Source organism: Leptosomus discolor, chromosome 16 (assembly GCF_034619465.1).
Source record: "Leptosomus discolor isolate bLepDis1 chromosome 16, bLepDis1.hap2, whole genome shotgun sequence".
In the NCBI taxonomy this organism is placed as follows: domain Eukaryota; kingdom Metazoa; phylum Chordata; class Aves; order Leptosomiformes; family Leptosomidae; genus Leptosomus; species Leptosomus discolor.
The window spans coordinates 4,899,538-4,911,611 of NC_141406.1; the positions used below are offsets into that span (position 1 = coordinate 4,899,538).

A 12,074-nucleotide genomic window follows, 5' to 3' on the forward strand; every position below is an offset into this window, starting at 1 on the left:
TTGGGTTTTTTTGTTTTTTTTTTTAAAGAAAATCCCAAGATGACCAGTTTCATCATACGGAATGTAGACACAGTGTTTTCAGGCTTAAATACAGTGCAAAGTCCATTTTTAAAGGGACAATGTCAGGTAAAAGAATTAAAATTGTCTAACAGTAGAAAAACTGGCTAAGTGCAAGTTATTCTACTGCTGCTGTCTGCTTCGTTTCACCTGTGAAGCAACACTAGCCCATTTAACTGTTTGGCAGTCTCTGCATTCACAGGCTGCCCTTGTACCAGAACTTCAGGGGAGTGTCTTAGAACAAAATAAATATGAGAACACATTCTTTCCTCAAAGGCTGAAAAACCAGATATTGCCGATATAAAGCACAAGGTCTGACTCAGCCTGTCAGTGTCCCTTTAAATACAGCTCATCTCTGCCTCCGCCCTTCCCCACTGCACCTGCACAGCCGAGGGAGGCTTAAAAGGGACTTACAGGTGCTAAGAACATAATTATCCCGTGGCACATTGAGGGGAGAACACAAAAGGCTACAGGCACAGGGTGGGACAGAAATCTCCATGGTCGACATCGTTAAAGGCAGCTGTACCTGATACATACATGGTCATTCCGTTCTCCTGCATGCAGCAGCATGGACATGTAGGGCAAATACTCTCAAGTTTAACACAGCAGTGACAGCTGCTTTCCTCACCCAGGTCCTGCTGAGTGATACGTACTTGTTCAGTGAAACGCTCGGTGGTGTGCCCAGAGTCCCTTTGTACAGAAAAGCTTCTTGCTGAGAGTTTCTAGAGAGAGCCCAGTGCTTCTCCGAAGCGGATTTTCTGTCCGGCTTTGAGGTGGAATTTGAAGTCCTTGGGTGCCTCAAAGATTAGTACGATCGTAGAGCCTAAGTTAAACTCCCCTAAATGTTCCCCCTTCCTCATCGGGATTCCCTCCTTGTTGTTGTTGGATATGAAGCTGAAGTCATTGTAGGAACCTTTGGAGTAACACGGACTGTTGGTGTGCAAGTCCTGTACAGAGAAGGAAGAAACCGTTACTCGAGGATTTTAGTACTCTGTTCATTAGCACAGCTGTAGACATCTTCAATGCAGGAACTTACAATTCAGAAGCGCAACAGAAATATTTTAAAAAGAGTCTATACTGGAGATGACTCCCTTTAAATCAGTCTTAGAACACCAGTATTGTGAAACACCTTAATTTCAGGGTAATAAGAATTTTAAATTTTTTTTGTAATTGTCTTCTATTGTACTGCACCACCCTCAACCATTAAAACCAGAAAGCTGCCAACTACTGTCTCGCTCACCTGGTCAAAGTAGATGCGGATAGAGCCCACATTTGTTGCTCCTACAGCTGTTAAAGAGAAAAAGCCGTGTTTCCAGTCACCTGTAAGGACAACCCGTTCATTGTGGCAGAACAGTTCCTTGATCCAGCGAGCAACTCCAGGATTCACAGACATCAGAGAGCCTGCAACAGTGAGAAAATATTGCAGTTAAAGTTGTCTGGTTTGTAGCAGTATCGCAATGCTACCTACATGGTATTTCCAGTACACTGTAGCTGATCCAGTAAACAACTCTGTCACTTATTTTAGGAAGAGAGGCAAATGGTAGGCAGAGCAAATGAAAGACAAGGCTGTAGTAAAAACAAAGGGTCATAGAAAAATGTAATCTTTAGTCTTCTGTCCAGAAAGATCAACACTCCTGGGCAGGGCTCACGTTACTTTGCATTTTTCCTATCAGAATCACAGGGAAACTGAAGACCATGCTCATCCTTCATTGTAAGGCTTGGCTACAGTCTGGAACACCATCTACTGTTCTCTGTTAAAGAGCAAAGGGATCAAATTTTCATACCTGGAAATGGTTCTTTTCAGGCTGACTGGTACCCCTGCCTCCCTCAGCTTTCACTCATTCCCCTCTGCAGCTTCACCTCGACTGCGTTTCCGGACAGCAAAAGCTGCCATTGAAGCAGGGAGCAAAATCGGGGGCGGGAGTCCCTTTCCAAATACCTGCCGCTGTTGAAGCCTGTTCTAGCGTCACTCATACCGACTCCTCTGTCGCCAAACTGAGGTGGCAGGGACTCATTTCCACACTACCTGATGCTAGTTCTCTACCAGAGATGTAACCAACTGACTTCACGCTGGTGTCATCTACAAATTCACAAATGACAACCACTGTTAATTGTCATCTGACAGGCCCTTAAGAGAGATCAGGGCAAGGACAAAGGCAGAGCTAGTCCCTTGCCTCAACAGATGGAACTGAAAGAAGCCTTCTAATAAGCAGATAAGATCCATCTCACAAAAGGCTACAGGCTACAAAGAGGAAGCTACAGAAACTCTTTACAGCTTCAGCCCAGGTCTCAGTGGTTAATGATCCAGTGCGTGACAGCAGCCCCTTGCAGTTCTCCTCAGTAACCACTTTTACGCATTTACCAAGACTGTGGCTGCAAACCAAGCAGCTGCCTGGCTAGAGCTGGCCAGGAAGCAGTAATCATGTGAATCGGTTAAAAAAAGTTCATTACAGAAGAACATAAAAAATTAAATCTCTACATGGTCCTTACAGTAACTCAGTAAGGTATATGCATGACACATCTTCAGCTATAAAATACATCTGCTTTGCTGCACTGAATCCAACAGCAGCATTTCACTAATACTCCTTTGTTTCAGTCAAGGCCTTAGTTTCAGTCTGGAACTCGACAGATTTCTTTGAACCTTGTGGCAGGTCATTGTCTCTCTCTCATGGTGTTTGAAACCACTCCAAGTACTTAAGTTTTTGCTAGATACAAAGAAGTAAAACATTTTTGTTATCTGCTGAACTACAGCATGATGGTCTGCAAAGAGGAGAACAAAACCATCTGATCCCAGCTCCAGCAGCATAACTGTTCAGTTGCAGCTTCTTCACCAAGCACAGAAGAGATCATGTTTTAGCCTACTGCTTGGTCTGACCTGCAGAACTATCTGTACTTCAGGTGCAAACTGGACAAGTCATGTTTGGGCACAAGTCAGGTCAGCATGCATCAGCAGTTATTTCAAAGAGCTAAACCAGCTTGAATACACTATTACTGTTGTCACCATTTAGATGTGACTTGTTCTGGTAAACTACGCTACTAAAAAATTCATTACCATTTGTGACAAATCACTTCTCCACCCCTATCTGTCCTGCAACTGTACACGCTCCACTGGTGTGTCTCGTTCAGCAGCGGCCCACACCAGTGCTTCCCTCCTTTGCTGCTCTGCACTCGTTTTTAGCCTACCTGGGAAATGGCGTCGGTGCGACACTCTCCAGTCAGTGGGCGAGTGGAAGCAGTGATAATCCCCTGGTGCAAGGTAGATTACGCAATGATAGAGCTCGTTCCCTTCCTTTGTGACTAGTTGTTGCTGAAAAGAGTTGCCAGGAGGGGCTGCAAAGAAACCACAGAGAGGAAGGTGTTACAGATGTTCTTCCTGCAGGTGTTACAGATGTTCTTCCCACCATAGCTGAGCCATCTACGTTAGAACCTGTGGTAACAGCAGGGGACTGAAGGCACTCCACATGGATTGCTGAGACTACAAGATACACTTCACCCAGGAATCCAGTATTTCAAAGTATTCTTTTCCCTTTACAACAAAATTGATCCTGTATCTAAATTAGATCCTGTTCAATCATTTTGGAAATTCCTTACGTTTGGAGTTTGCCCTTCCCTAAACAGCAGAGCAGAAACTGAAATCCAGTCAAACAGAATTTTCATTAAAGCTCCCTTTTCAAGCACAGAATTTTTCTCAAAGCAACCCTTTTAAGAACAGAATTTGTGAAGAGTCCCTAGTTTTATAAAATGCACTAGTTGCATTTGTGCTCATGTTGAAAATAACCCTACTGCTTGCAGAACTCGGCCTTTCCCATCCCCTCGCCCGCTCAGCTTTCGTCAAACCTCAAGGCCATGGAGACAGCGCTTGAGGTGCAGCAGAGCAGCAATAGCACAGGTCACTAGAAGCACAGTGCTCGAGCATGAATCTGGTTTCGGAGTAGCCAATACCATTTTTGCTAGCCAGGTGCTTGCGCACATTTCAGTCTGACAGCAGGAGTGCTGCAGCCTCATTGGAGAGGCAGATCTCGGAGTCGGTTGTAGGAACCAAGCAATTAAATTCAGACAATCAGAAGGAACCAGGCAAGACACTATAAAACTGCTGGTGAGAAAGAGAAGAACTAGAACAGGGACATGTTTATCCCCAAATAAAACGAAAATCAGCCCTGCTTCTGTTCCTGGTATCTTTTCTCATGATCCCCGAGAACACTGAAAGGGCAGAGCCGAATAAATGCGGAACTGATGCAGAACTCACCCTGGCTAAAATGCAGTTCCTCTGTGCAGATGCGAGGTCCCAAGAAAGATTCCAGAGAGTAAGTAACCCCTTTCACTTGCTCCACTTCACAGTTTTTTACCTGTCCAAAATTAAGGATCTTTCCATCAGAGGGACTAATCTACAGCAAAGAGAAAAACACGAAACACATCAGAAATTCTTTCATTCCTCGTAAAGCAGACATGTTCCTTTGGGGGGTGCAGGGAAGCCGGCAGTGGGGTGTGGAAAGCCTTGGTCTCCTTTTACTCACCACACTGTGCAAACAGCAGACTGGCCGCGCTTGTGGTTTCAGCTTCCTGCGGAAGAATTCGCTGAGGTTTCTGTAGTGATGCAGATCTTCAACAGCTGCCTCCTTCATGTTCACTCCAAACGTCCAGATGTACAGGCTGTACACAGGCTTCCGGAGCCATGTCGGCAGCTCCACCTGGTTCAGACGACCCCAGGCTCGTGAGAGCAGTCGAGTTGGTACGGACTTGTACAGAGCAACCTAAAGAAAGAGTAATTGTACCACGTCATTCGGTCCTTCCCACTGATGGCTCGGTCTTACTTCTCCCCATAAAACAGGGAGGCCCAAGCTGTTCTGTTAACCACCCCCCTGAGTTCAGTGGGTCACACCACACACAAAGTAGCCTTTAAATCAGGAAAAAATTCACACTGCACTTTATCCTCACTGACTCTGTTCTGATGAGGGCAGATGAAACTTACTATAACCTTACGCTGAACCCAGAATCTCCACTCCCCTGCGGGCTAAGCCCCACATTCCAGTTACTGGAAATGGCCCAACGTGAGGCTTACAGAAAAAGACACATTTCACATATTCTAGCAGAAGACTCATCAGAAGGGTTTAACATTGCCAATACATTCATTTTTGTGAATAACCAAATGAAAATTCTCAGTGTTTGATGACGTGCTTCTCAGATGCATCACACCATAATGAGGGTGTTTTCCACATCCCAGTATTGCAGTGCTCTAACTACGCCAGTACAATCGAAGAAACACCCATGTAGATGCAGCTGCACCAGTATGAACTCATGCCAGCCTTCCTCCTCTCGCAACAATGGGAGCTGCTAATTGCAAGAGTATAAAGTGCCTTTATTCCTGTAAACTGTACCTTTGGACTTACGCCAAAGCACAGGTTTTAGTAGCAAGAAAAACAAGTGAAACAATGTTGGTAAGAGGTATGTGCTGCTGATGTAACTGGACAGACAACAGTGTCTTCCTGTTGCTAATTCCAGAAGGTAACTCTTCGGGGGTTTGTGGTACTTAGTAGCAGCCAAAAAGCTCACATGCCTATGATGTAATCGGGGGAGCGTGGACCAAGGGAACTGAACGCTCTGAAACCAGTTTTGCAAAAGAAGTAGTGATCTGCATAATCTGGTACAATTATTTTGAGCAGTACAGCTCAGCTAACTTTAACTCCCGAGTAAAAGTTGGGGTTGGTTTTTTTCTTAGTAAGAGTCATCATTTATTCTCAATATTAATCATATCCTTCAGAATTCAGTCTTGCAAAATGCAGCCATAAACACAAACAGAAGCACACACGGGCTGAGAGCCTGTCCATCGTATCCATTACAGCGAATTAAGATCTCATTTGCAAATCACCGTCCTGCATCACATTAAAATACAGTGATATTTCAGAAACAACACACCAACCTAATCTTACTTCAGATAAAAACTTGTAAATGAACAGACCCTTAGGTTATATAACCTGAAGTACTGAAGAAAAACCTGGTTTCCCATTTTATTTGACATGCCTTATACAGTGTTAATTTCTAAAATAATTTTGCTCAGTTTTCCACAAACAATGAGAATATACAGCTACAACTGTAAAATCACAAAAATTGTCAAAAGTGGTATTTCCTTCTTCAAAAGGGCGTGGTTTTCAAGCAGATGGGATCAAACAGAACAGCTATTCAATAAAACAGCCTTAAGAATGGCCATTTTGTTGCAGTTTTCAATCAAAATATTTGTGTGGTTGTTGCATTCTGAAACTGCACGGTTGGTGGGGAGAATAACCACGGGCAAGGCATCCTACACCCTGCTCTCAACAGTGTCAGAGCAGAGATTTGCGTATTGTTTGGACAGGCTGGATTACAAATGCTCAAAGAACTTGAGGAACAAACCCTCTCTGTGCAAAAATGATGGAAAGCAAGAGACCATTTCAATGGGGCCAGGAAAGGGAACTTGAGAAGAGATTTGCTCTGCCTTAACCTAGCCCTGATACTTCGAGGTGACTGAAGTAATTCAAAAGTTGCCATTGATTTTCCTGGGCAGACCCCTGCCTGTTAGAGGACAAAGAAACGCTCTGCTACTGAAAAAAATCACTTGTCTGTGAAGCAATTAGTCAATGCAACGATGAAGAAACAGTGCAAACTAAAGAAAACATGAATTGCATCTCTCCGCTTTCACGCTAGCCATCACCAGCCTGCCCTCTGTTAAGGATCTCCACCCAGCTGCTGCCAGCTCCCTCCGGTACAGAACAGCTAACACACACGAAGCGCAAGAGACCTGCTCGCACTTACCCTGCTCATAGGCCTCCATCCCACTCTGGTCAAGGGTTTAAGAGCACCGAAAGGCAGAAGATAATAGAGAATAGTCAGAGGCCAAGAACGGAGTTTCAGAGCAGGCCTAGACATACAGCTTAGCTGGCCCAACCTTCGCCTCAGGGCCAGCTGGGGAAATTGCAACCTGCAAGATTACATACACAACATAAGAGGGTCAGCCATCTCCGCTTCAGAACCACCACCACCTGATAGCTGAGGATGGTTTATTCCTGCTGGTCTTTACTTAAACATTGATTCCGCAAGTCTTTACTACTTTACTTTGGTCAGTTCTTCCCCTCCCCAAAATACGAACGACACCCTCAAAAATTAAAGGCAGGATCACTTGCAGGTGACATCTGAAAAGAAGTCACAGCAGGTTCATCCATCTAACAATACAGGACAGTTTACAGTGGTAATAACAAAGAGCAAAGGTTCTTCTTCCAAGTATCAGAAGATGACGTCCCCAGAAAATATTTCTTGTGACTGCTCCAGCTGTTGGATAGCCAAAGCGGACAGCAAACACTGTTCTGAAAGCTGGGAACCTGCGATGCTGGGACTTTTTTAACAAACTGAGGTCCCTCAGAGTGTTCACATGTTAAAAGCATCTTGACTAGATTGTGCCTCAAGTTGTATTTTGTATCACAACAGATGCTGCAATCAAATTTACACAGACCTGTTGGGAAAACTTTGGGAAACAAGCACTTACTTGAGAAACAACTGGAGTGGCACTCCTGAGTTAATTAATACAATTTACAAATAACTGATTCCAAAAGACATCTTTCCAGGTCTTAAAACCTTCCCTGGATACCCTGGTTCTGAACAGAGAACACATGGACAAAGCCGATACTGCTAGTGCTGCAAGATAATCTGGTCTCCGCAGCCCAAAACCCAGCCCTTTGCCTCACAACCAACTGCATCTATGATTTTTCATCACGTGGACATTCTGACTGAGAGGAAACTCACTTTGCACAAATTGCCATGGGGAGAAGTTGAACTTCTAACTCTCAGAGGGAAGAGCTGCTCAGCTTACTAGCAGAGGACATCACAGGCCTCAATTCAGACCCTTGCAGGAGGTCTGGATGAGAGACCCTTCAGGTCCCCATTTATTCTTTGGCTTCTACTCGTGAAGAAACCATTGGCATTTCCAAGGTCACACTGTCAAATGAAAGCTTGCCTACCTGAGGGCAAAATACTCAAATCTTTTGGGCACCGACTTAAATCCTGGCTCAGAGATTGCTCTCCTCACACTGCTGAAGGCAGCGTGCCTGCAACCAGGACACAGCTACATGTGCACAAACTGGAGGTGGTGTGTGCTCTGGCTGCTCTGAGCAGCTCGCTCTCTCACTGGATTATAGGATATGAAGGATGAACTATAAAATACTGTGTGTGCGTTTCCAAGATGGGAAGAAGCTGGGAAATTAAAAGGAAATTTTCTTGCCAACATGTTCAAAACTTGGATCAGAATTAAAATACCATGGAGACAGGTACAACTGTCACCACTTTGGGCTGCAAGCTGGTGCTTTTGGCTTAGAGATTTTTTCCTGCAGTGAACACAACTTCACCCTGCCCTCCAAAGTAATAAATAAAAACCAGAGAACGATCTGTGCATCACAATGCAAGGGGGAAAAAAACAAAACCAAAAACCCCTGAGGACACGAAGTGCTGTCTCAGCAGAGGTAAAGCCACAGCTGTCTTCTCAGCAGGAGCTGGGACTGACTGGAGGTGGAAATAGGCAGGGACGCTTCATTCTTCCTCCCATCCTCACCACCCACCAGCCTGCGGTCTGCTGGAGGGCTGGCGAGGCTGGGAGCCGGGTTGCCAGCGCCGGGTTGCCAGCGCGGAGGTCCCGCTCCCCCTCGCCCTGCTCTCCCCCCCTTCACTGCAGTCGCTCACGGACCAATCCCCGCAGAGCTGCATCCTGGCAGCCCTCGGGCTCCTCGCTGCCTTGGCCTGGTTTCAGAACGGTCCCTCACTAATTTTTCCATTCTCCTAGCGACGGAGGAGAAAGGAATGAAAGCCGCCTCCTTCCCCTTGTCATACAACAGCGTGCCCTTCTCTGCCAATTCAATGGTAAGGAGCTTTATAGTAATTAGGCCAAACAAAAGCTCTGCAGATGGCTGTCGCTCCTCCTGCCCACAAGCCCTCCCAATCCTCCCTCCCCCATTCCTCCCTTTAGTCACCGTTCCTGCAAAGCAGAAAATACTGAACAGTACCTGAAACGCGTTCTCCTATTTGGTGTACCACCGGCAGAGCCAGCCGGGCCTGGGCTCTCCAGTTGCGGGTGCTGGTCCCCGGCACAGCTGCTGCTGCCGCCGTTCCCTGAACGCAGCCTCCGGACATGAATTTTAACTTTGCGGAGGTTGTAGCAAGAGGGTGGAGGGTTAGACAAAGCTTTATAGCATCTCACCATTTCCCTGTGTGCAGATCTGGTCCCTGCAGCGTGTTTGACTGACACATCGTCAGGGTGACGGCTGTTGCAAGGCTCAGTCTTTTTTCCTCTACCTCTCTTTCCTTTGCTTGCTCCGGCACAGGAGGGAGGACACGGCGTCACAGTTCCTAATTCCCCCGCTGGTTTGTCTCTGGATTCCCCCTCTGTTTCCCACTTGAATCTCTGCTACGAGGGTTGCGGCTATTGCAAACAAACAGGCATTGTGTCATATTTCAACATCCCACTACAAAGCCGACTCTGCACAAGATAAAAACGAGCTGTCCGTATAAGCAGTCCTTGCTTCTCGCTAGTCAGGGTGGCCATTGAAACTCGACTCCAAAAAACACCCTGCGGTCTCAAGCTGCCGGGCAGCGATGTGCTACAGTCAGAGGAGCAGCCAGCTGGCCTTGCACAGCTCACCCCAGAGCCAGTCTGAATCCGAGGCTGGGAGGAGGAGTGGGGCGGAGAAGAGGAGGAGATAATTTCCAGCTTCAATTCTGCAGTGCAGCAACTGCCACTAAAAGAGCTCTGGACTGCTGGGCACCAAAAATCCTTTCCTGCTCTTAATGTCCAGCTTGGAAAGAAAACAGAAAGGAAAGGAACGTCTTTCTATTTTACGACCCTTGCCAGATACCAACATCCATCTCGTGAAGTCTCTTTCCATCTCAAAAGACTCAACAGGGAGCAGGTAAAGGACATTCTTCTACAAATACCCAGATACATAATCAAACAAGCCAGTTTCAGGGCCAGCTTGAGAATCGGGTATAAAAGAAGTATTAATGTGTATATTATGTGACTCTCGGTACTGTCACAGTTATTATGCCCAGTAGAACTAAAATAAAAACCTAAGTAAAGGAAGCTCTTTCAGTTTGGTTTTGGTTTTTCAAGAGAAAAGGCTGCTCTATTTCTATGTGAGCATTCTGAATGTACACTCTTTGGCCCTGCAGACCACATCTCCAACACAGATTTTCTGCATCTCCTATCGACTGGCTTTGGATTGAACCAGGACCCCTGGTTTGGAAAGTGGCAGCCAGCTAGCCACCTCTCACCTCGAGATTAAACCACGTACCCAGAACAATTCAGGGGCTGACTCTAGTGGCCAACCATTTCACTTGCATTTCCTGTTCAAGTCTGGGTTTAGAAGAAGAAACACCTCTGGATTCCCTGCATTAGAGTATTTTTTTCAGGAAGAAAACTGCTAGGTGGTATCCTGTATCTCAGGAAGTTCCAAGACCTATGTGCATGTTGCTGTTCAAGCTGAATTTTAACAATTGCATATTAAAAAAAAAAAATCCAGTTAATTGAAAGAAGGTAAATCTAAGATCAACTGGAAGCACTCAAAACATACTCCTTCCTCCCTGAGCCCCGTGCCAACTTTTTTTATTTTCCTATTTAAAATATCGATCCGTCTTTCTCTGGCTGGCACACGAAACTCCCACACAACAAAAATGAAGCCATCTGGACAGTAAAACGATGAAAGCAGTTACCCAAATGCCATAAAAATGCAAAGAAACGCAAGGAGGAGCATAGGGGAGCTATGTCTCTTGATTTGCCAGGAACATTAGAAATTACCACCATTAAATACTAAATTTTCAACAGAAACAAGCCAAATTGACAACATCGTTTCAAAAGGCACTTCATCAGTCCCAGGTGAAAAATCATTCTCACACTGAACACACGTCTTCGTAAAGCCCGATCTCCTCCTTGGAGGACCTTCACCTCTTCATGACGTTGCAGAAAGACGACAGAGCAAACAGAATTCTTATCTACGTTTTCTTCAGTACTCTTCCCTTAAAGATAAGGGAGGTAAACTCACAAGCTCTTTCAGTGGAAATTCAATCTTATCCCCCAAAACATTTTCAAGAAATTATTATATTCTAGATTGAACAAGCCTCATTCTATGAAAGCGTGGTACAAGTTAAAATAGCTCCCCTGCTCCCTAAAAACAAATGGGCACTGAAATGTTCTACAGCCCAATGCAGTGGGAACTACCACCCTTCAGCTCAAAACAAAACAAACCGTGTGGTGCAAGAGAGATTCCTCTCCAAGAAGGGAGAAGTATTGGTGCCAAAAGCTTTTTTTCTCCAATTCTTCAAAAAAACTGAGTTTGGATGAGTAAGAAGACCTACGTTTCTCTTAAGTTCTGTTCTACTGACCTCATTACATTCACTCAGATGCAAATACCGGAGTCCTGCTTAAATGCTTACACACATGGCAAGTTGCCATCCCTGCTGCAGCTGTCCCAGAAGCAATGTACAGTTCCGACAGGGTAAGAAGGCTGAAATGAAAAATCCACCCCGAGTGTACCTACTTCCCATGGGGAAAGGAACAAGAACTGATGATGAACCAGCTCATGACACAGGAACTCACATAACGGCATCCCGCTAGCTGGACTTCTCGAGACGCCGGCAGTGCCACAAAGCCTGTGTTATTAGCTCGGACAAGAATCTTACGATTGTTGGCTTGTAGGAGGTTGGACATCAGCACCAGACTCCCCTACCTGTCTGAACTCACACAGAATCCACGTTAGACAAAGAAAAGCAGCAGTTACCAGCAGGTATAAATCCCTAGAGAAATATTATCTAATAAAGAACTGCTAATCTGCCAGCAATGCAACACCATTCTGCTCTGTCAGCTCAAATACTCATCAAATCCGGTGACCACGTTTAATTACTTGCCATCACTACCCCAAGCCCTTCCCTCAATACAGCAAGGCATTTGCAAGAAAGACTAATATGCAACTGAACTTCAAACCTGCAGTCTGTTTTAAATCATAAGCGTG

The 12,074-nt window shown here is 45.4% G+C and overlaps 1 protein-coding gene across 1 annotated transcript; it reads right to left on the reverse strand.

The window, feature by feature from the left end:
• Positions 1–67: 67 nt before the first annotated feature.
• Positions 68–9,274, reverse strand: PISD (phosphatidylserine decarboxylase). The gene is made up of 7 exons (XM_009957466.2): positions 9,078–9,274; positions 6,844–7,009; positions 4,572–4,808; positions 4,304–4,442; positions 3,241–3,387; positions 1,298–1,458; positions 68–1,004 (listed from the first exon to the last, which is right to left on the reverse strand). Exons 1-7 carry the CDS (start codon positions 9,272–9,274, stop codon positions 780–782), a joined length of 1,272 nt encoding a protein of 423 aa, XP_009955768.1. The 3' UTR covers positions 68–779.
• Between the last annotated feature and the right edge of the window lie 2,800 nt (positions 9,275–12,074).

Bases quoted from the DNA above. Each gene is read 5' to 3' on its own strand.
- PISD (XM_009957466.2), bottom strand. From the start codon at position 9,274: ATGGTGAGATGCTATAAAGCTTTGTCTAACCCTCCACCCTCTTGCTAC. The intron at 1,459-3,240 runs GTAGGCTAAAAA...TCACTGTTGCAG, and splicing joins GCACCGACGCCATTTCCCAG to GCTCTCTGATGTCTGTGAAT. The intron at 1,005-1,297 runs GTGAGCGAGACA...TTCTCTGTACAG, and splicing joins TCCGCATCTACTTTGACCAG to GACTTGCACACCAACAGTCC.